Source organism: Cervus elaphus, chromosome 32 (genome assembly GCF_910594005.1).
Source record: "Cervus elaphus chromosome 32, mCerEla1.1, whole genome shotgun sequence".
Classification (NCBI taxonomy): Eukaryota; Metazoa; Chordata; class Mammalia; order Artiodactyla; family Cervidae; genus Cervus; species Cervus elaphus.
Window position 1 is genome coordinate 30,225,104 of NC_057846.1, and position 22,518 is coordinate 30,247,621.

At 36.9% G+C, this 22,518-nt stretch overlaps 2 protein-coding genes across 2 annotated transcripts in view; both read left to right on the forward strand.

Annotated features, from left to right (window-relative positions):
* The window catches only part of SGCZ (sarcoglycan zeta), a 1,061,503-nt gene that overhangs the window by 827,789 nt on the left and 211,196 nt on the right, over positions 1–22,518 (forward strand). The gene's annotated exons all lie outside the window — the stretch shown is intronic.
* Positions 20,132–21,869, forward strand: LOC122687966 (keratin, type II cytoskeletal 8). Its single transcript, XM_043893728.1, has one exon. The coding sequence runs from the start codon at positions 20,189–20,191 to the stop codon at positions 21,380–21,382; it is 1,194 nt and encodes a 397-aa protein (XP_043749663.1). The 5' UTR covers positions 20,132–20,188; the 3' UTR covers positions 21,383–21,869.

Sequence of the window (22,518 nt, forward strand, 5' to 3'; positions counted from 1 at the left end):
GAATTTCTGGTATAGATAAATGCTGTATCTCTGTAATAGTTGATTCAAAAACTTAAATCACTGTTCACTATTGAGAACTCATTTCATGCTAAATGGTATGTTCTGTATTGTATAAAAGACGGAAAATAAGCCTAAAGCTGAAAATCTGCTTAATGAGACAGATGTTGACCTAATAAATGCATGCATAATTAAAAGTTTTGTTATGTTTTATGAAGGAATATAAAATATGTTTAGAAAAGGGAAAAATAATAAGGATAATTCTGAATAAGGTAGGAGTCAGGGATAGTTTCAATCAAAAAATAATATTTAATCTAAATCCTGAAATTGGTAGCCAGCTAAAGACTGAAAGGAAGAACAAAGACCCTAAGCAGACGAAAACATGGAAAATTCAAGAAAACGAAAGCCTTTGGAGCCTGGCAAGCAAGGTACCTTATAGGACTAGCTGAGGTTACAGTGATAGATCTGATAACCTTAGGTCCATGCGGCCATCTAATTGCAATGGGGTGTTGTTGAGGGGTTTTAAATATATAGTAAAAGTCACTCTGGCTGGAAAAAAAAATGAATTGGAGAGAAGTAAATTTGGAAACAAAGAACCAGGAGCTATGTCCAGAAGTTCAAGGGAGAGGTGGTGGTAACATGGAAGAAATGATGGCAGAGAAGATGGAGAGAATTAGAAGAACTGAAGATCTCTTTAGTAACAGTTGGATTTTGGGAATGAGAGGAGTGGAGGAAAGATGTGTACACAACTCCCAGGGGTCTAGAAGGAGCTACTTAAGACATTAAGGCACATCTCTGAGTAGTTGCTTTTGTTTCAATAGACCTTGTGGTCACAAAGTTTGTTAAACTGTACAACTGATGCTTCCAATCAAAAAGAGCAAGTTCAGTCATTCTCTCTGGGTCCTTGAATTGTGATAATTTACTTACATTGTCTCTCTAATTCTATGGTGTCTGGTTAGCCCCTCCATTTTTTCTCAATTTCTACTTCTTTTAATGTATTATATATTATATCTATGTTCCACAGTTGGCTATCAAGGTAGAAAAGATAGTTGAAGAATGTGAAAAGGAAGTCAATGGCCAGTACATAAAATCCATCTCTAAAATGCAGTCTCCGTTTATTTTCCTATTATTTAGACATACTACCCTTCTCCCCTTAAATAACTACTCCTTTACCTCCTGTCTACTTCAGTGACTTAATTTAAGACAACGCAGTTAAGAGAAAAACAAACAGATGAGATTCAAGAGCTTTCTTCTTTCCCCACAATCAGAATTCAAAGACTGCCTATAAGCATATTTAGGTTCTTTGAAAACAACTTTGCAAAGAATAACAAAGTTACCATTTCAAAGATCTCTTGTGGATACAGGGAAATATATACAAAAAAATGCCTCAACTGTAAGTTTTGGAATGATCTCTTAGTGACAAATGGACATATTTTCATTTTTGATGAGAATCTGTTTGTTTTTTACATTGAAACTATATATAGTAGGAATAGCATATAATGCATGTGAATCATATGTTTATATATTGTATGCTTATGTTGTGATGCTTTAATACCTCTTTGATTATTATTTATAATCTAATTTTAATTAGCATTTTATGATACCTAAAGAAGACATCATATAATAGGTCACAAAGTGAAACTAGTTGTATAGATATCTTTGTCCTAATCCTGAATTTACCACTACTTGGATAATATTTGGCTACCATGATAAATTTTCTGAATCTCAATGGTCTTATCTATAAAACATGACAGACAATAGTTGTAAAATAGCTATGACAGATGATTAAGAAAGTTTAGTTTTAAAGCTAGCAATGGCGAGTGATTAGGAAACCTGTCACAACACATGGAATTGGTCTGTATCTCTGTTTATATGATGCTAAGTCATAGGTCAGATTTACTCAACAACCTTTTTAACTCTAGGTCAAGTTTCATTTGAGGAAATAGCCTTAGAGCAGTGAACAAGACAAACGATGTCCTTCTTCTCATGGAATTTATATCCTAAAATCAGAAAATAATTAAGAATATTTTAAAAATCTGGAAAATAGTTTCAGTTATCTGTACTATGGAAAACAAACAAAATATAATAAGGGAATGACCAGCACGGGGTGTCAGGGTCTCATCCAGATTGTTTATTCCAGGAGATTCTCTGAGACCAAGATCTGAGCCCTGTGTTGGAAAAAGGAACAAGTTGCAAAAACACATAGGCAGAGAGAAGTAGAGGCAAAGCTTTCTCTGTGGAAGACACAAGCTTGCTATGTTCAAGGACCAAAAGGAAGATGGTCAACTGTAGCTTTGACAGCAAGGGACAGTGTTGGGAGGAGATACAAATGTCTGACAGGTTATTTGCATGACTTAACAAATAGCTGTTCAAATGAATGTAAATAACTATCCTGAGGGTGAGCTGACTGGACTGTTCCCAATGTGAACTTGCCTGCACCCTCATTCAAAATTATCTGCTTAGCTGTTATTGAAAGTAAAAATCTTAGTGAAATGCTAGGGGCTGTGATATTGTTCTAAAAAAAATAATACTAAAATGTTCTAATGTCTTAAAAAGTAATTTATTTGCAGACATTAATACTTAACCATTATAAATAGCAAATAACGTGATGAATGTCATAGCTCTGCAGTACAATATGGTTGGAAATCATAGGCTTGAAAATCAGTAATTTTAAGGCTTTGATATGGTCACATCCACAGATTTGTAAAGCAGAATTACTTTAGTATTTCCATCACATTTAATTCTATACTTCATCAGTTTTTTAAATGTGCAAAGCAGCCATAAAGTAGGCAAGCATGATTCTTGACAAAAGGATATATTAAAAGCAAATTAGTCTCCCTGCCATACTTGATATTCTGTGGAAGATAGTATATTATTTAAATAACCAATGAAGTGCACATTGAGGTAGATAAAGACAATTCACAAGTCAAAGACATTTTTGTATCCGATGGTGGTCAGATGGAATGTTATGTGTTCATTTTGGTATAAATTTTAATGGAATATGTATGAGAAAAAAATAATATTTCATGGAGAGGATATGTCAAGTAGTAATGGACTTCATGGTAGAAAATATGGACTTCAATATGATATAAGTTTCAAAGCTTGTATGGTCAATGAAACAATATTTTATCTGTCCACCTCCAGTTAAAGAAAACAGAATCCGCATTGTCTATTTCAACAGAGGGGATTTAACCCGAGGAACTAATTTGGAGAAGTTAAGAGGGAGATGAGCCCATGTTTACCAGCAGCCCATATCCAATCTTGGTCTGGGGAGAAGGAAAGGATTTGGCAATTCCAGAGTTCAGGGGCCAGTGCAACCCAGAAAGGAATAAGGGGAAAGTGGACACAGGAGGGTTTAGACAACTGGGCCCACCCGATTGGACCTTAAATCATGGAGGAAAGATCACCTGGTCAGATCTGAAGTCCAAGGATTTAAAGCTACCACCTGCATTGCCACAGGGAATCATGGAGAAGGAAGCAAATTCACCCCTTTTAACTTGCCCTCTGGTTTCCCATCATTGCCTTCTGTTAACCAAAACTAACTTGAAACGTTGTAGGCAAAGGAAACTTAGACAATGTCATTTTCTGGTTTCAGCTCCTTGACCTCTGAGCAGAGCAAGGTAAAAAAATAAATAAGGCATGGATCTGAGAGTCAAAAGGGAAAGGACTGGTGTACACGTCAATTATAAAACTTAAATGCAGGATTAGAGAACGAATGTGCCAGAAGATGTGTACTTCCTTTCAGAATCAGAGTCAAAACATCCTCCTGAATTCTCAGTGGTGCCAAATCAGAAAGATCTTTTCTAATGATTTAAGAAAAACAGTACAACATCTAATTTGAAATGACAACCTGAGGCCTGACTTTCCTCACCTAATTTGAAAATCTAAATGTCACTTTAATCATTTATCATTATTCCTAAGTGTGAAAAGAACTCCTAAGATTATTTGAATCCCCTTTGAACTTTCTCCCATCTCCACCTCTTTCTGTGCTCATAAATGCAGCCTCCTTTCAAAAGGACATGCTGGTATTGATATGAAGCTCATACTTCACAAAAATAGACAATTTTTTTCTAGCATTTACAAGAGAAAGTCAAAGATTTCTCTAGCAGTTTTACACTGTGCACTGGAAAAGTTTTATGTAATTAGAAAAAGAAAATTGCACTAGACAAACATGGATAGGTGGGGTATTTATAGCTCGGTCTAAGTATATGATGGTTATAACATAGAGTGAAATTTAAAGTTGAGCGACAGGTAATACATCTCCACCTGTGGCGCCATCCCTCCCCAAATCTCATATTGTCTATTCATCTATTCTCTCTCCTTCATGATAGTCAGGCCCATCATTTATTAGTCTCCCATCCATCTTCTCTGTCTCCTTCTGGGTCTTCCTCTCTGAGATTTATGCATGGCACATATCCAGTTGCCAGAACACTCATTTCTCTTCCTTCACTTTCCCATCAGAACACTTCTCCCAACTGCGACCTAGACTTGCCTGCTATGCCTGGTGATTTTTAAATCTCTGAGGAATAAAGAGTGTATAATTGACAGATTTACCAGATTTTTAGCTACAGGTAAAACAATCTTTAGACATATAGTCTACATATGCTATTACTGTATGCTATTGTATGCTATTTGTATGCTATTGTATGCTATTGTATGCATATTTTTTCCTAAACTTGAGCAATGAACAGACCTCTTTTAGGGAAAAAAGCATCCCAGTTTAAGAAATATTGACTCATGAAACTAAATTTTTCTATGGAAATATAAATAAATAAATCCTAATTATGCTTTATTATTACAAAGACAGTTGTTTGATAACTCTAAATGTATGGGGTTTTATATTTTAAGATGACAGGCTAGTAGAATTTTTTTAAACAGTGATTTTGTAGAAATTCTCAGACCTACCAAAGAAAAGGAAAAGCTTTTTGTAAGACTTTCATTCTTAAAGCCTGTTGCTTCCAACCTGTTGAAGAAATAGTATGACAATATGAAAAGAAAAAAATCAATGTGCTTTTCATAAGGGTCATTATCTACTATGAGCTAGTTGCTTTATTGATTTTATGGACAATGCAAAGAAGGTTAAATAGTACATGCGCTTCCATTGTTATGGGCAAAACAACCTGGTAAAGTTACTAACTATAGATATAAAATGAGCTGTAACTTGAATGACTTGGATTGGTAGAGTAGAAGCAAGGCTATGCCAGGACCATTAGCAACAGAGAAAATGCGTAGGGTGGGACTGGTCTGCTTGCAGTGAACCATTGATTTTTCAAGTTATGTTCCACTGACTGCCAGGATTTCAGATATTATGCAATTGTGTGGCTATACTTTCATTTTTAGAAACATATTTAACATAACAAAACAAATGCAATTGCCACACATATTCAATTACATAAATTAATTTGAAGTTAGAAGATCAACAAATGAATTTACTTGTGCTGCCAAGCTAACTCATTGTTGAGTGTTCCATGGGTGCAGTCCCTTTTTCATCTCCATCTATATATTTTGCTCTTCTGTAATTAAGCTATTGATTAAGAAGTTGTAGCTTTTACATTTTTAAAAATACAGATGTGAGAATGGGGACACTCATTAAAAAGCACAAAATAGCATAAGCATGCCATGTTTAATTAAGACATGCAAGATTCATATATTTAGCACGTGTTCTGGTCACATAATCATATAGTAGCCGTGGTGTAAAACAAGTGAATATGATCATTCAGATGATGTTTCTATTGCATTATATTCAGATTTTTTCTTGGAATGGGAAACCCAGCATGTTCCAACAATTTCACTTGGAGGGTACTACCAAAAATAAATGTAGACATGTAACCATGCAAAAATGTGCATGTGCTTGTTCATAGGATCATTATTTGCAATGGTTGAAAAATGTGAACATTTGAAATATTCAGCAACTGATAAATGGATAAACAAAATGTTGTGTATCCATACAATGGAATATTATTTTACAATAATATTGTAAAAAATATTGTAAATATTGTAAAATATTGTAAAAAAAAAAAAAAGGGAATGAAGTGCTGTTACATGCCATTGCATGAATATAGTATCTGTAAAACAGTATGCTAAGAAAGAAACTAGTCATAAAAGACTACATCATGTATTATAGCATTTATAAGAAATGTCCAGAAAAGACATATATGTGCGTGCTAAGTTGTTTCAGTCATGTACGACTCTGTGCGACCCTATGGACTATATAGCCTGCCAGGCTCCTCTGTCCACAGGATTTCCCAAGCAAGAATACTGGAGTGAGTTGCCATCCCTCCTCCAGGAGATCTTCCCGACCCAGGGATTGAACCCAGGTCTCTTATGTCTCCTGCAGAGAGAGAGAGGGAGACTTCAAGTAGAGAAATGATTGTCTAGGGCTGGTTGGTAGCAGGAAGGATGGAGGGGGAGAAGGGAGAGGAAAGGGGAACTGACGGCTAATGGGCATGGAGTTTCTGTGTGGTAATCTTCGAAAACTAGATTATGCTGATGGTTGCATAACTCTGTATATATACTAAAAATGGTTGAATTGCAAACTTTAAGTAGGTGAATGTTATAGCATATGAATTTTAGCTCAGCAAAGCTGTTGGAATTAAATTTTAGATGTATATTGTCAGGTTTTAGGTTGTTGTACCTGAAAGAGTTGTATTAAGAAATCTAAATGTTGGTCAGTCATGTCTGACTCTTTGTGACCCTATGAACTGTAGCCTGCCAGGCTCCTCTGTTCATGGAGTTCTCCAGGCAAGAATACTCGAGTGGGTTGTCATTCCCATCTCCAGGGGATCTTACCAACCTTGGGATCGAACCTGGGTCTCCCACATTGCAGGCAGATTCTTTACTGTCTGAACCACCAGCGAAGCCCAAGAAATGTAAAATGTATCATCAATTAATTGAAAAGTATTGATTAATTTAAAAGAATGCCAGACAATGAGTAAGAATTGCTCTTGAATTCAACTAACTCCTTCTACATTTGAAATAAATACATATTATTGTGAATTTGCAAAGTACTGAAAAATGTTGCAAAATGTCTCTCTAGAAAAAGGTCATCTTAACTTCTAGCTAGTAAGACTATGAAAAAATTTATTCATATTAATGAATTATCTAAGTAGGAAAGAAACTATACATCCAGAACTTAAATAAGAAAACCATGAGAAAGTTGTTAAAAATTTTTTTGATGTATCAGGTTTGATAGAGCATGATTGGATAAAGGCATTGCAGACACTATCAAAAAGCCGATGGCTCCCAGTCTTATGGGATTCTACCGGTGATGTAAAATATCGGTTGAGAAGTGAATCCTGATTTACCAACTATCTAAGCAATTATAATCACAGGCTATTCTGTAATAAGCAATAGATATTATATAGAAATCTCCACAAAAATGCATCTAAAGAGGTGTGATATATAACTGAAAAATAATACAATATCCATAGTCAACAAAACTTTAAATTTTGAAATATTTTGCTGCTCACCCAAAACAATGATAGAGTCATTCTCTACTCATATCTCAAAAGTATAAGGATCAAATCCAGTTTCTAAACCCAACAGATTTGGGAGATGAAAGCTTAGGAAAAGAAATATTTGTTTTAGAAGTAAATAATAATCACAAGTAAACATCTCAGTTTTATAGAAATAAATATTCAAATTTATGATTTAAATTTGCTATTTATTTCAGTCGGCATTTGTACTTGTTGAAATGAAATTTCATAATTGATGGTCAAAGGCTTGCTAAATGGTCCTAAACTAGATCTTTGATGGTAAAAGTACAGAGATGAAGACAGAGTTTGCAACTAGGAGGAAAAGATACATACACTATTGCTATCATAATAGTGTTCTTTAAAGGTATTATTTTATGTAATCTAGAAAGCAATTCTAAAGAGTAGGTAAGGTTATTCTCATTAAAGATGAGAACATTGAGTTTTATAACATTCAAATAACTTGCACACCTGTACACAGCTAAGAGAAGCCAATTTGTCTGACTTCACTTTCTTGTTCTTTCACTTCATAATTTTTCCAGTCAGCAAAAATCCAGATGACTTGATGTCAATTGAGGCTCACAAAAAGCTCTCAGTTGAGCTGATGGCCTGAATCATTAACTTACGTAGACATTCTTAGAGGAAAACAATTTCTTAGATCAAGGAAATTTTATCAGGTGTTTTGCCAGTAGTCAAAGTACAGGGCTCAGGGGAATTACATACAAGGAAAGGATGTTTTAATGAAGAGAAGTGATCTAAGTGTCCCAAGACTCTGCTCAAGGTTGACAACACTGAGTATGTTGAAATGCCCCTGTGAAACACCTTATGTGTTCTGGAACTTCCGTTAAAGATACTGGTGACAGATGTGAATGGGGTCACTGGTAAGCTTCTGTGATGTTTGAAGGACTTATTTGGATAGCAAATGGTTTTGTGTGTCCTCCATGTTTAATCAGGAGGAGAAAATATGAACACTTTCAGTAAAATGTGATTATGCTCATATCTGACTGCTAGAATTGGAGTAATTGATGCTTTGTTTTATATGATAGAATAAAACATGTTGCTGCCATATTTATTATGTCCAATAATATTGCAGACTGTTGAATATCTTGAAATGGGGAGTTATTCCGATTCTTTACGTAGAATTTAAAGTAGGTAATACTGTAGCTTGATTAGAAGTATTATGTGTCACCTCTACTTGATTAGAAGTGTCAGTGCAACAGAAAAAAGGGAAAAAGAACATTCCTGTGGAGCAATTACTTCCATCATTCACAGTGTTGAATGCCTATTCAAAACAGAAATAGTTATTTTAATTGATAATAAAAGCACAATGAATGGAAAATGATTTATGCAGTTTGACCTAACTGTAAATTGTCTAATTTTAGTTCTCATGGTTTCTGTTGCACCAGAAATGCTATTATAGTTGAACATTACTATTTTCTATTATCAACTTAAAAAAATATTTAAAGCCTTCCATGTATATAATATTTATGAATATGGAGTAAATAATGAACATCTCTTAAGGAAAAATGAGAAGTCAATCAAAATTTTGTACTTCTCATTAGTAGAAAACACCAAAGCCCAGAGATGTAACATAAAAAGGGATAGATAATAATACTTTTACTTTAAAGATAAGAAAATTGAGTCTTTGAAAGCTGTTAACTTTGCTAGTTTTCACTGGCACTAGTGTTAAGACCCTTCTATATATTGTCATCAATTCTCAACTGCCTTATAAGGGAGGATGCATATGACCATTTTACAAATGAAAGAACTACTTCTTAAAGTGAATAAGCAGATTTCTCTTGGATAAAGGATGAACTGTCTTTAAAAGAACAGTCTGTTCATCTGACTTCCTCCAAATAGTCCAATTTTTTTTCATTCCCTTCCACGTGTTCCTTTGGAGCTTGATTTATCTTGAACATAAGGGATGACACAGGATGACCAGAGTCAGAATAAGCCTCTACATATCATGAAAATGCTCATAGAAGAATCCTGAGGAATTGAAGAGACAATAAATCTGTTAATCATTGTCTTAGCTATTAGTTAGTCTCAATGCAGCATCCAGTGAGAACAGGGACCTTGTCTGTCTATCTTGTCTGGCTTTCCAGGTGGCACTAGTGGTAAAGAGACCTCCTGCCAATGCTGAAGACATAAGAGACATGAGTTTGATTCCTGGGTCGGGAAGATCCCCTGGAGTAGGGAATGGCAACCCACTCCAGTATTCTTGCCTGGAGAATCCCCATGGACAGAGGAGCCTGGCAGGCTACAGTCTGTAGGGTCACATAGTGTCAGACATGACTGAAGTGTTTTAGCATGCTATCTTGTCTACTTCAATATACCTAGCACCAAGAAAAGAGCCTGGTAAATAGAAAGTTCTTGATAGGTATATATTGAATATTGAATGAATGAATATATGTGACTATAATATGCAGAGGAAAGAAGCTGGATAATCTTTCTAAATTCTTCAAGCTTAACTTGTCTAATTTTTATCATCGTCCATGAAAATCTGCTATCAGATAGGGATTTCAGTGAACCAATTGCCCACCCATCACTGGTGGCATAGTTGGTAAAGAATCTGCCTGCCAATGCAGGAGACACAAGAGATGCAGGTTTGATCCCTGAGTTGGGAAGATCCCCTGGAGCAGGGAGTGGCAACCCACTCTAGTATTCCTGCCTGGAAAATTCCATGGACAGAGGAGCCTGGTGGGTTGCAATCCATGGGGTTGCAAAGAGTCAGACATGACTGAGCATCAATAAAGATGGGATTTCAGTGAACCAGTTGTCCACCTATCACTCCTATTTCCTTCGGTGCTCTCAAAGGTTAGAAACATCAATAAGAGTTGGAACAATAAAGGGAAATCTTACAACAATATCTATTTTTCCTGTTTACAAAGTATGTTCATTTGACATCTTCACCTTACCCTAAATTAAAGACATATTGCCCAAGAGCTATTAATAAAAGAGGAAACAGAGAGTAAAGTTATTCATAGATGACATGGGTAATCTTTCCAGCCAGACCTCAAGACCAGTGAAGAAAATATTGGAAAGGTATAGACATCTACAATCATGGAGGAAAGAGCTGCCAGGAAGAGGAAGAAATTAACACCTATATCCTGGTCTTGCTTTTAAAAACATGTTTTTCTCTTGTACTTATCCTCTCCCTTATCTTCATAAATATACATAAAATGAAAATACATTAAATATGGGTAATTTTACTTTGATTTTTATCCTGATCCTTCTGAAACTAGAAATATCTTCCAGTACAAACTAGAATTTATGGATAAGCTAATGGTTGTTTTTTGCATTTATCTTACTTGATGCTTCTACTTGTTTTGATAGTCCCTCAATTAAACACTGTGTACCAGATAATGTAAGTTTGCCCCTGCAAATATATTCTCCACCCTTCTCCCTGATACTTGCTTTGGGCTCCTTGCCCTCTGTTTTGTGGTGGGTTCATCCAATGAGTGGCCCTGTTGGGATAGCAGAGGAAATAGGGGAAGAGATGTCAAGATAGTTTGAATAGTTATTCCCTTGGCATCCTTCTTGTGGGGTCACCTCTGACTGGTTGTGTCCTCTGCTAAAGATTAATGATCCTTTTAATATTGCCCTTTCCATTAATTGTTCATCTTCTGAGTTAGGGAAACCTTGACCTCCTGCTCTGGGAATGTCTCTGGGGACTTGAGAGCTCCACCATTACTAGCACTACAGTGAGTGCTGCATATGAATGAGTTCCATTCTGAGAGCACATTCTTAAGTCCAACAGAGTTGGCCTAGTTACCCAACTAACACCATCTGCTACATAGTACTTTACTGTAATAGGTTTATAATACTTTTCACACAAGTATATTGTGTCTCTGAAATAAATACAGGTACTAGGAATCCAAAGAAATCATAAAGACCCCACATACTATTGAATTTAGTTTTAATAAATGTGATCATGGTGAAGGGCTGCGTGTGTGTTCAGTCTTGTCCAACCCTTTCATAACCCCATGGACTGTAGGCCATTAGGATCCTCTGTCCATGCAATTCTCCAGGCAAGAATACTGGAGTGAGTTGCCATTTCCTTCTCCACACAGTGATGTGATTGGATATAAAAGATGATATCTAATTTTCATCTATCAATTCAACACCTGTAATATCTACTGTACATTCCTATTCAAAATTCTTCAGAATGAAATTATTTTATGGACATGAAATATAATTTTAAAGGAATATTTTATTCCAAAGCTGTATATTCTAAGAAGTTCTGCACTGGTACTGAAGAAATGCATACTTCTATTTTTCACTAGTACTGTTCTACTGTACTCTATATAGTACTGTACAGTAATGTACACAGCAGCATAACCACTTCTGGGGGATGCACACATGTGACAGTGTATGCCAGACGTGGAAGCTGATTTACATGATCGGACATGCAAATGCACTTTTGCATCTTTGAAAGTTCGCAACTTGAAGGTTTATATGTAGGGGACTTTGTGTAGTGGAAAGTAGAAAAATGTGTAGAAACTGTGTGTTTCACTATTTCTTGTCATGTGGGAAATATCTATATGTAAAAAGTCCTCCCTTTTCAATATTTCTTGTTTTAAAGTTTTCTCAAACATCCTCATCTGAGTGTCTTCTGTTCCCGTCCACTAACTTGACTGATAAATACTGCTTCCTCTTCTCCTTCAGAATCCTAACTCTTCTCTTTCTCTGCTATTCCCTTGACAGTAACATCTAGTTGAATTACATGAGTTTGAACTTCAAAGGCAAAATCTGTGTTTGTATAGACATTGTAGAATCATCAAATGATACTGGAAACCATTACAGTAAATAAAATGACCTAGAGAGATTATACAGACTGTTACAAAAAGACTAATGGCAGAATAACTTTTGGTAGGCTTTTTTGAGTACATTCATTATCTCTCATATTTTCAAAGTACTTTTCCTATTTAATTTCATTTAAGGCTCAGAATTCTCTGAGGTGATAATTATTATTATGGCAACTTTGCAGCTTAGAAAATGAAGATCCCAAGTGATAAAATAACCTGGCCATGTCAACATCTAGCAAATAATGAAAACCAGGATAAAAAAGCAAGTAATCTGACAATGTTGTTTTTGATACCTGCACAATAACATCCATACATTTGACAGAATCCTTGGAAACATGCCTGGCTCCAACATACCCAAGGAGAACCTTAGACTCCATATGTTCATTATTTATCCTTCCCTCTCTTAATATTCTTTATTCTTCTCTCTTTCCTTCCAAGGAGTAAGTGTCTTTTAATTTCATGGCTGCAGTCCCCATCTGCAGTGATTTTGGAGCCCAAAAAAATAAAGTCTGACACTGTTTCCACTGTCTCCCCATCTATTTCCCATGAGATGATGGGACCAGATGCCCCAAACGTAGAGAACATATTAAAAAGCAGAGATATTACTTTGCCAACAAAGGTCCATCTAGTCAAGGCTGTGGTTTTTCAAGTGGTCATGTATGGATGTGAGAGTTGGACTGTGAAGAAAGCTGAGCGCTGAAGAATTGATGCTTTTGAACTGTGGTGTTGGAGAAGACTCTTGAGAGTCCCTTGGACTGCGAGGAGATCCAACCAGTCCATCCTAAAGGAGATCAGTCCTGGGTGTTCATTGGAAGCACTGATGCTGAAGCTGAAACTCCAATACTTTGGCCACCTGCAAAGAGCTGACTCATTGGAAAAAACCCTGATGTTGGGAGGGATTGGGGGCAAGAGGAGAAGGGGATGACAAAGGATGAGATGGCTGGAAGGCATCACCGACTCACTGGACATGAGTTTGGGTAAACTCTGGGAGTTAGTGATGGACAGGGAGGCCTGCCATGCTGCGATTCATGGGGTTGCAAAGAGTCAGACACGACTGAGCGACTGAACTGAACTGAAATGAACTGATGTGTTTTGAGGATATTGGCAATAAGGAAGTGGGCAAAGTAGCTCAGGATCTCAGGATATAGAAGTGTGCTTTTATATATTACTTCTGTTTTTGTACTATATGTAAAATATTTTAAAATAAAACTCAGCAATTTTAGATTTAATATATGCCTTAAAGAAAAAGTATTTCTAGTTAAATCCCACACATTAATAAAGGACAAGTCCAGGAAATTAATGCATATAAAAAAACAGATTTGAAATTTAATTTACACAAAGATGACAACAGGAAATTTCCTTCTAAGATTTTGTGCCTTGTAGAATGCTCAGAGTTCATTAGAATCTATAAATCAGAAGGATTATTGTAATAATTCTGGGAGCATCTAAAGGTGCAAGATATATCTGCTCTTGTTTATAAATACAAAATGAAGCATTACTTTATTTCTTACATACAGGGGACAGTTAGACTATAGAAAGCAAATGTTAAAATGTAGAAAGGTAACCAAATCAAGATAATGCAGAAGTATTTTTCTACTCCTCCCCTCTATTGGGCCCAGACAGAAATCAATAGAAAAAATCATTTTCTAGCTGTTAGAAGTAGAGTTTGAGTTTTGTTCTCTGTTGTACATCTCCTAATAAAAATTGAAGTATAGGCTATAATAAAATTAAATTAATGTAACAAATTTTCTAACTTAAAGGACAGATATAGTAACTTTTTACTTTTATTATTAAAGCATGAAAATTATTAATATTTACAAAAGTAAGAGTCCATATGTAAATCTGAAATATTTTTATATAGTAGAGTTTAATCTTTTTAGGCTAAAGATATTAAATATGTATGTATTACTAAAAAGAATCATGAATATTATAAACGATATTAACTTCCACATAATTTTATCATCATTTCCTAAATTCAGAACAATTATGCATGCATATATATGTGTGATTAGAGAACTTATAACTATACATTAATGTATAGATATTATAACAATGCATTAATGTTGACGATTATTGCATTAAAAAACCTGATAATTGTGTTATTTATCTAAAATATTAAATTTAGGAGACTAAACCAGAATGCTGGGAATCATTTAAAATTTCTCCCTCTCCCTTATTCTTTACCATAGTCCTATATGCAATGAGCCACAAAGACTGCTCCTACTACGTTTTACCGCACTAATGCATACTTGTCTCTCTGCAGTACTCAAAGGGTCTCCTAACTGGTGCCCTCCAGTAGACCGGCTTTTTCAGTATCTGTCCTCTTCAGTACTGCCACCCAGCATCGACCTCCCTGCTTGAAGTATATCAGTAGCTTCCCATGGCTGCAATACAAGTCAATACATACACTATTAATCTTTCTCAGGGACCTATGGAATCTCTTAAGAATGTATGCATAAAATATAGACTGAAACCTTAACAATGACTATTCTACATTGTAGGGTTATTCATGTATTTTTTGTTGTTGTTGTTGTTCCTATTCTTCTTGTTATTTTTTTGATATCTACAATAATTATATGCTGGTTTTTATTAGAAAAAAGAAAACGTTTAAATTGCAAAAGGAAAAAGAAAACACTTTAAAAATCTTCTTTCAGGAGACTGATCTTATTGGGGGAGAAATGTTTCCAATGATGACATAAGATCGTTTTGCTAGGTCCGTCTTACTGTTTCCAGTTGTGGGCCAGTCATTATCCTTACCCAGATCACCTGCGGAGCCTCAACTAGGGCACATATACTTGGGCTTCTGTAGTCCTAGAGAGACTTGTTACTGATTGTGTCAGAGACAGGAGACAGAGTTTTTTTAGTTCTATGCATCTTGAAGTAGGGCAGAAGTTTATTTTATTTGCCATCATTTTCATTGCATATTTCCCCCATCTTTTCTTCCTTCTGGGTTTAATGCTTTTGCTTTATTCCTCTGATTTCTTGCCAGTAGTATGGATGTTATATTATATAGTATTATTATTTTAATCACTATCCTTAACAAGTTTGAAGATAATGAGTAGCTCTCTATTCTTCTACAGAAATAGAGATATTTAGAAATAGCCTTTTGCTAATGTACTGCTAAGAAATATGAAAAAAAAATGTGTCTGCAGCATATATAGTCAGCATCTAAATTTTTTTTGTAATTTTAAATAGCTTAAAATGAAGCACTTTATATAAACATATAATGACTGCAAACCTATTTTAATAGATATAATGGAATCTACACACCATACCAATTCAATCCTTATAATTTATTTAAATAATAGAGATTTTTTTAATGTTTCATAGTCTTTTTGTACTTGCATTTTAATTTTATTTTCCCATAGAACTTTATCCTAACATATATGCTTAAGTTTCATAGAGATCTGCAAAATATATAAATTTAATTTTAAATCTTTTTATATTTTTCACCATAAAGCTGTAAATATGTTTTCTTATCAAGTTATTTGTTACAATTAGAATAGCTGGAAAACTTTACAAGTAATATGTATTTTTAAATCATAAAGAAAAATAATAATTCATTAGAAACATATTTTAGGGATGATATTTTATTGCCATTCCAGTGTCTCATATATGCAAGAATATATGCTAGAATCTAATAGATTTCATCTGTATTCTCATTATTTGTTTTTATGACTACAAATTCTGCATAAATCCTAAATAGATAGAAGGGGATGGAATTTTTATCTAGAAATCATAATTTGTTATAACAATAATGACATTCATAGTGATCTTCAGTTCAGTTCAGTCGCTCAGTCGTGTCCAACTCTTTGCAACCCCATGAATCGCAGCACACCAGGCCTCCCTGTCCATCACCAACTCCCGGAGTTTACTTGAACTCATGTCCATCAAGTCGGTGATGCCATCCAGCTATCTCATCCTTTGCCGTCCCCTTCTCCTCTTGCCCCAATCCCTCCCAACATCAGGGTCTTTTCCAATGAGTCAGCTCTTTGCGTGAGGTGGCCAAAGTACTGAAGTTTCAGCTTCAGCATCAGTCCTTCCAATGAAAACCCAGGACTGATCTCCTTTAGGATGGACTGCGTGGATCTCCTCGCAGTCCAAGGGACTCTCAAGAGTCTTCTCCAACACCACAGTTCAAAAGCATCACTTCTTCGGTGCTCACAGTGATCTACCTATTATTAAAGTTATTTTTAATGTTATACAAACAGACATCTCAATTTTGTCTTCCTTTAATTTTGTAGAAAGTAAAGAATTGCAATTAACTATAAAAATCATTAGTCTTTCAGCATGACAGTCACCCAAATCAGCTTTTCTTTACTTGATGCTTTGTAGGTTCTTATGCGTTTGACAATGCTTCAAGGTTACTTTCAGTATGCCTGGGCAAATCCATTTTGAGGAAAATAAGACACTAGATAATAATTTAAAACATTTTCAGATATTAGTCATACTTTTAATTTTTATATTCAATACTTGTTCAATGTTCCATGTTAATTGTTTACCAGTTTCTTTGATTTCCATTCCCTCTCACACCTTAACCCTTCTCCTGGCCATATTTTTCTTCTTACTTAAAGTGTATCCTTTTATGTTTCTATAAGGATCTACAGAAACAAATTATCTTAGCCTTTGTCAAAAATGTTTTTATTTTCTACTCTCATTACAGAGTTTCAAGATTGATAGAATTAGAACTCCAAATTGAGAGTTACTTTGTTTTAGCTCTTTGAAATTTGCATTCCATTGTGCCTCTCTTGTCACAAAAGTCTCTCTTCTTTTGTTAATACATTTTTTTCTCTGTCAAGTTAGTTTAACAATTTTCTTTTTGTCATTGATGTTCAACAGTTTCATCAAGATGTCTACTTTGAATTTGTTTCTGTTACATCTACTCTAACATGATTTGCTATTTTAACCTAAGCATTTATATTTTTTCTTTAATTCTGAAAAATTCTAAGCTATTTTTAAATTATTACTTTTCTGTCATTTTCTGTTTTCTTCTATGCTCTTCTTGGGACCACATCTATCATATTCTCCATTGATTTAGCAAAACCTTACATCAATTTTCTTCAAAATTAGAGCTTTTTACTTTTGGCACTGTAACTATTTACATTAATTGGTTTTATAAAACAAATTTTGAAATGGTTTATACATAACAGAGGTGTAAGCTTGATTTATAGCTTTCTGCTATCTACTCCAGGGTTTATATTTGGTGGGTGGTTGGGACAGAACCAATAGACATTATTCTTCACAAGGTTAGAAAAATTTCTGGGAATTGAAGAGAAGTTTTATCACTGCTGGATTGATTCAGGTGCATGAAATTGTTAGGTGATTCCATGGAAGTTTCTTCTCAGGGGATGGGAGAGAAGTGATCCTGAGAGAAGAAGAAAAAGTCAGGCATGATGAGGTATAGCCAGGATCAAAACTTTAGTTACTGGAGGACAGTAATGCATCTTAATACAGCATTCTAGCTATACAATTTGAATTTTGTCTCTGGAAAAAACCACTGGAGACTCCTGTATGTTCTAAGAAATGAGAGGGCCATAAGTAAACATTATAAAACTGGCTCCTTCAACCCAGTTATGTATTCAACACTCAGTCTACTGGTGAGTAATCATATAGGGATTCTCAAGTAGCTTAGTGGTGAAGAATCCGCCTGTCAATGCAGGAGATGCAGGTTTGATCCCTGGGTCTGGAAGATACCCTGGGGTGGGAAACGGCAACCCACTCCAGTATTCTTGCCGGGAAAATCCCATGGACAGAGGAGCCTGGCAAGCTCCATGGGGTCGCAAACAGCCAGACATGATGAGTGACTCAGCACACACTCACAAGTACTCTTATGTCTTGTTTATAAATCTTAATTAGAAATCTTGATGCACTTATCTTTTCACCAAGCAAAAACTTGATTTTTTTTCCCCTTGGAAACTTCCTCAAATATTTTTAAACATTACTAATGATAACTGCTTGTGACACTTATCTATCCTCACTATAAGAGTCTATGTGGGCTGATGTGTGTACCAAGGAAGGAATAGTTGACTCACGTATATAATCATCTCACATTCAGCTTGTATGTTGTTGCACCTAACAACAGCCTATGTGCTATAATAACATGATATTTCACTTTAGCTGGTGACTGTCAGACAAGTCTATGTATTTCTGATCCCTTCTTGGGTCTAAGTGTTTTTCCAGAGGTCTTGGCTCTCATACAAAACAATTGATATTGGTACAGAAAGAAAATTCTCATATATAGAGAAGTTCTGTACATATTCTTAAGTTGAGATACTCTTCTGTTCTAACTACAAGGCCTCAAGGGGGTAAAGATTCCTAATTCCATCATCAGTTTGGCAGTTTAGCTCTGATTCAACATAAAGATTCTGTTACACAAACAACACATCCCTAGGGTCCATTTTATCATTGTGTAGCAAGAAAGACTGGAGGGACTATTCATTTCTCTTGTCAGTTTCACACAATAACCTTTTTCCAAAAGTTAGCACAGTAAGGCTCAGTAAATGGTGTGACCAATAAAGAACAATTCTCCCCAGGTGCTGAGAACTAGTGAGGTGTCAATAGACCTGGAATGCTTAGCATGAAGCTAGGAGCAACTTTCAGGGAATGACTGACAACTGAAACATTTATGTGGATAAACTCTGGGGCTTCAATACATTTATGGAACAACCGTGTTGGACAAGGAGTCTTTGGGGAACAGTAGAGCAAGACCTGGTAAATAGGGATTAATGTTCATAGTGTGACCCTCATCAATGCTATCAGGGTGCCTATACAATTTCTGATTTTAGAATATTACATATTTGCATACTCGTAACTTCTTTCTAACTCTGCTCCCTGAACCTTTATAGCTTTTTGTGAGGATCAAAGTACATGCTTGCTTCTTTGTCAAGGTTTTGTAATTGCCTCTGACCAAGACTTTAATGTCCAATATCGACCATTAATGCAGCTAACACAAATCCTAAGTTAATCAGTAAATACTATGAATTCTCAGGCAAACAAATTCAAATTTTTATCAAATATTACAAAATGTGTTTTTCTCAGGGTATATGCCACAATTCTAAAAGATACATATACCCCAGTGTTCACTGCAGCACTCTTTACAATAGCCAGGACATGGAAGAAACCTAAATGTCCATCGACAGATGAATGGATAAAGATGTGGTACCAATACAGAATGGAATATTACTCAGCCATAAAAGGAAACAAATTTGAGTCAGCTGTAGGGAGGTGGATGAACCTAGCATTACACAGAGTGAAGAAAGTAAAACAGAAAAAGAAAATCATGTATTAACGCATATATGTGGAGTCTAGAAAAATGGTACTGACGGACCTGTTTACAGAGAAGGAGTGGAGAGGCAGATGTAGCGAGTGGACTTTTGGACAAGCAGAGTAAGGAAATGGTGGGACAAATTGGGAAAGTAGCATTGATATATGTATACTATCATGGGTAAAATCCATAGCTGGGGGAAGTTGCTATATAACACAGGGAGCCCAGCCTGGCATTCTGTAATAACCTACAGGGGTGGAATGAGGGAGCGGAGAGAGGATCAAGAGGGAGGGTAATTATGAATAATTTGTGTTGCTGTATGGCAGAAGCCAAAATAACATTGTAAAGCAATTTTCCCCCAATAAAAAAAACAAAAACTCTTTTTTACCACTTTTGCCCGTCACCAGGTCTGATGACAAAATAACCTGCATCAGAAGCTTATTCTAGTTATGAAAAGAAATACATTCATGTACAGTAAATAAAGTGTCAAGAATCATTATGAATACACACTAATATGTTTAAAATGGTTACCTCTGGGGATGAGAATTTAGAGCATTCTTTAGAATTTAAAGAATAGTAGTTTTAGCTTCTCAACTCCTCGACTCTTACTCAGCTTCGGCCTCCTCGCCTCCTCTTCAGCCTCCATCATGTCCATCAGGGTGACCCAGAAGTCCTACAAGGTGTCTACCTCCGCCCCAAGGTCCTTCAGCAGCCGCTCCTACACCAGTGGGCCCGGTTCCCGCATCAGCTCCTCGGCCTTTTCCCGAGTGGGCAGCGGCAGCAGCTTTCGGGGCGGCCTGGGCACCGGCATGGGTGTGGCTGGGAGCTACGGTGGGGCCCCAGGTTTGGGGGGCATCACAGCTGTCACCGTGAACCAGAGTCTGCTGAGCCCCCTCAAGCTGGAGGTGGACCCCAACATCCAGGCCGTCCGCACCCAGGAAAAGGAGCAGATCAAGACCCTCAACAACAAATTTGCCTCCTTCATCGACAAGGTGCGGCACCTGGAGCAGCAGAACAAGGTTCTGGAGACCAAATGGAACCTCCTGCAGCAGCAGAAAACTGCCCGGAGCAACATAGACAACATGTTTGAGAGCTACATCAACAACCTCCGTCGGCAGCTGGAAACTCTGGCCCAGGAGAAGCTGAAGCTGGAAGTGGAGCTTGGCAACATGCAGGGGCTGGTGGAGGACTTCAAGACCAAGTATGAGGAAGAAATCCAAAAGCGCACAGACATGGAGAATGAATTTGTCATCATCAAGAAGGATGTGGATGAAGCTTACATGAACAAGGTCGAGCTGGAGTCCCGCCTGGAGGGGCTGACTGATGAGATCAACTTCTACAGGCAACTGTATGAAGAGGAGATCCGTGAGATGCAGTCTCAGATTTCTGACACGTCCGTGGTCCTGTCCATGGACAACAACCGCAACCTGGACCTAGACGGCATCATCGCTGAGGTCAAGGCCCAGTATGAGGAGATTGCCAACCGCAGCCGGGCTGAGGCCGAGACCATGTACCAAATCAAGTATGAGGAGCTGCAGACACTGGCTGGGAAGCATGGGGATGACCTCCGTCGCACGAAGACAGAGATTTCTGAGATGAACCGGAACATCAGCCGTCTCCAGGCAGAGATCGAGGGCCTCAAAGGCCAGAGGGCTTCCCTGGAGGCTGCCATCGCTGACGCTGAGCAGCGTGGTGAGATGGCTGTTAAGGATGCTCAGGCCAAGCTGGCTGAGCTGGAGGCCGCTCTGAGGAACGCCAAGCAGGACATGGCACGGCAGCTGCGCGAGTACCAGGAGCTCATGAATGTCAAGCTGGCCCTGGACGTGGAAATTGCCACCTAACGGAAGCTGCTGGAGGGCGAGGAGAGCCGGCTGGAGTCTGGGATGCAGAACATGAGTATCCACACCAGGACCACCAGTGGCTACGCAGGTGGACTGACTTCGTCCTACGGGACCCCTGGCTTCAACTACAGCCTGAGCCTGGGGTCTGGCGGTGGCCCCAGCTCCTTCAGCCGCACCAGTTCCAAGGCTGTGGTTGTGAAGAAGATTGAGACCCGCGATGGGAAGCTGGTGTCTGAGTCCTCTGATGTCCTGTCCAAGTGAAAGGCTCCTGCGGTCCCTCCCAGCCTTCCCCCGCTCACTGGCTCCTGCAGATAGAGTTGTGCGGGGGAGCATGTGCATGGGAGACCTGAGGTTTCGCCCCTGTCCTCCGCCCACACCTGGGGGGAGTCGACTGCCTGGGGTTGCCCCTTTTGCCCATGACCCCAACTAAAAGCCAACGTAAGCGTCTTTTTCAGAATAAATCCAATTCGAGTATCTTTTTTCAGAATAAAGCTTCAGTTGGCTCTGCCAACCCGCTAAAAAAAAAAAAAAAGAATAGTAGTTTTACATTTTACATTATATAATTCCTTATTGTTTGAGTTTTGATGGCTATAAGTCTTCAACTAAAGTACAATGCAAACAAAATCAATAAAGAATTAATATATTATTTAATGCATTCAATTGGAAAAATTTTGTACGTTCTTGGAAAATATATTTTGGTAACAGTTCATTATAAATTCTAGATGGATTAGAGTTAAAGCTAGAACTATGACATTCAAATGTCATAGAAAAATATAGATGATTATCAACTGAAGAAAGCCTTTCAACAAAACAACAAAGCATTGGAGAAAGCAAAAGTTAATGTATTTGACAATGTCAATAACATAATACCTGCAAACCATATACAGAAAAATAGGCAAAAATCAATTGACCTGTACAATATTAATGTAACATACAAAAATCAGTACGCAAAAAAAAAATCCCATGCCCCTATTAAAGAACTTGACAGACTTACAGAAGAGAAAATGCAAATGGCTGATAAGGTTAGAAATAGTCAGCTTTATTAGAAGTGAAGATTAGAACATTCTAATTCTAATGTTTTAACATCTGGTAGGGCAAAACACCTCTCCCCTAGAGCTTTTTTCTTAGAGTTTGCC

What these genes read in the sequence shown, in the direction of transcription:
- LOC122687966 (XM_043893728.1), top strand. Translation starts at nt 20,189, where the DNA reads ATGTCCATCAGGGTGACCCAGAAGTCCTACAAGGTGTCTACCTCCGCC.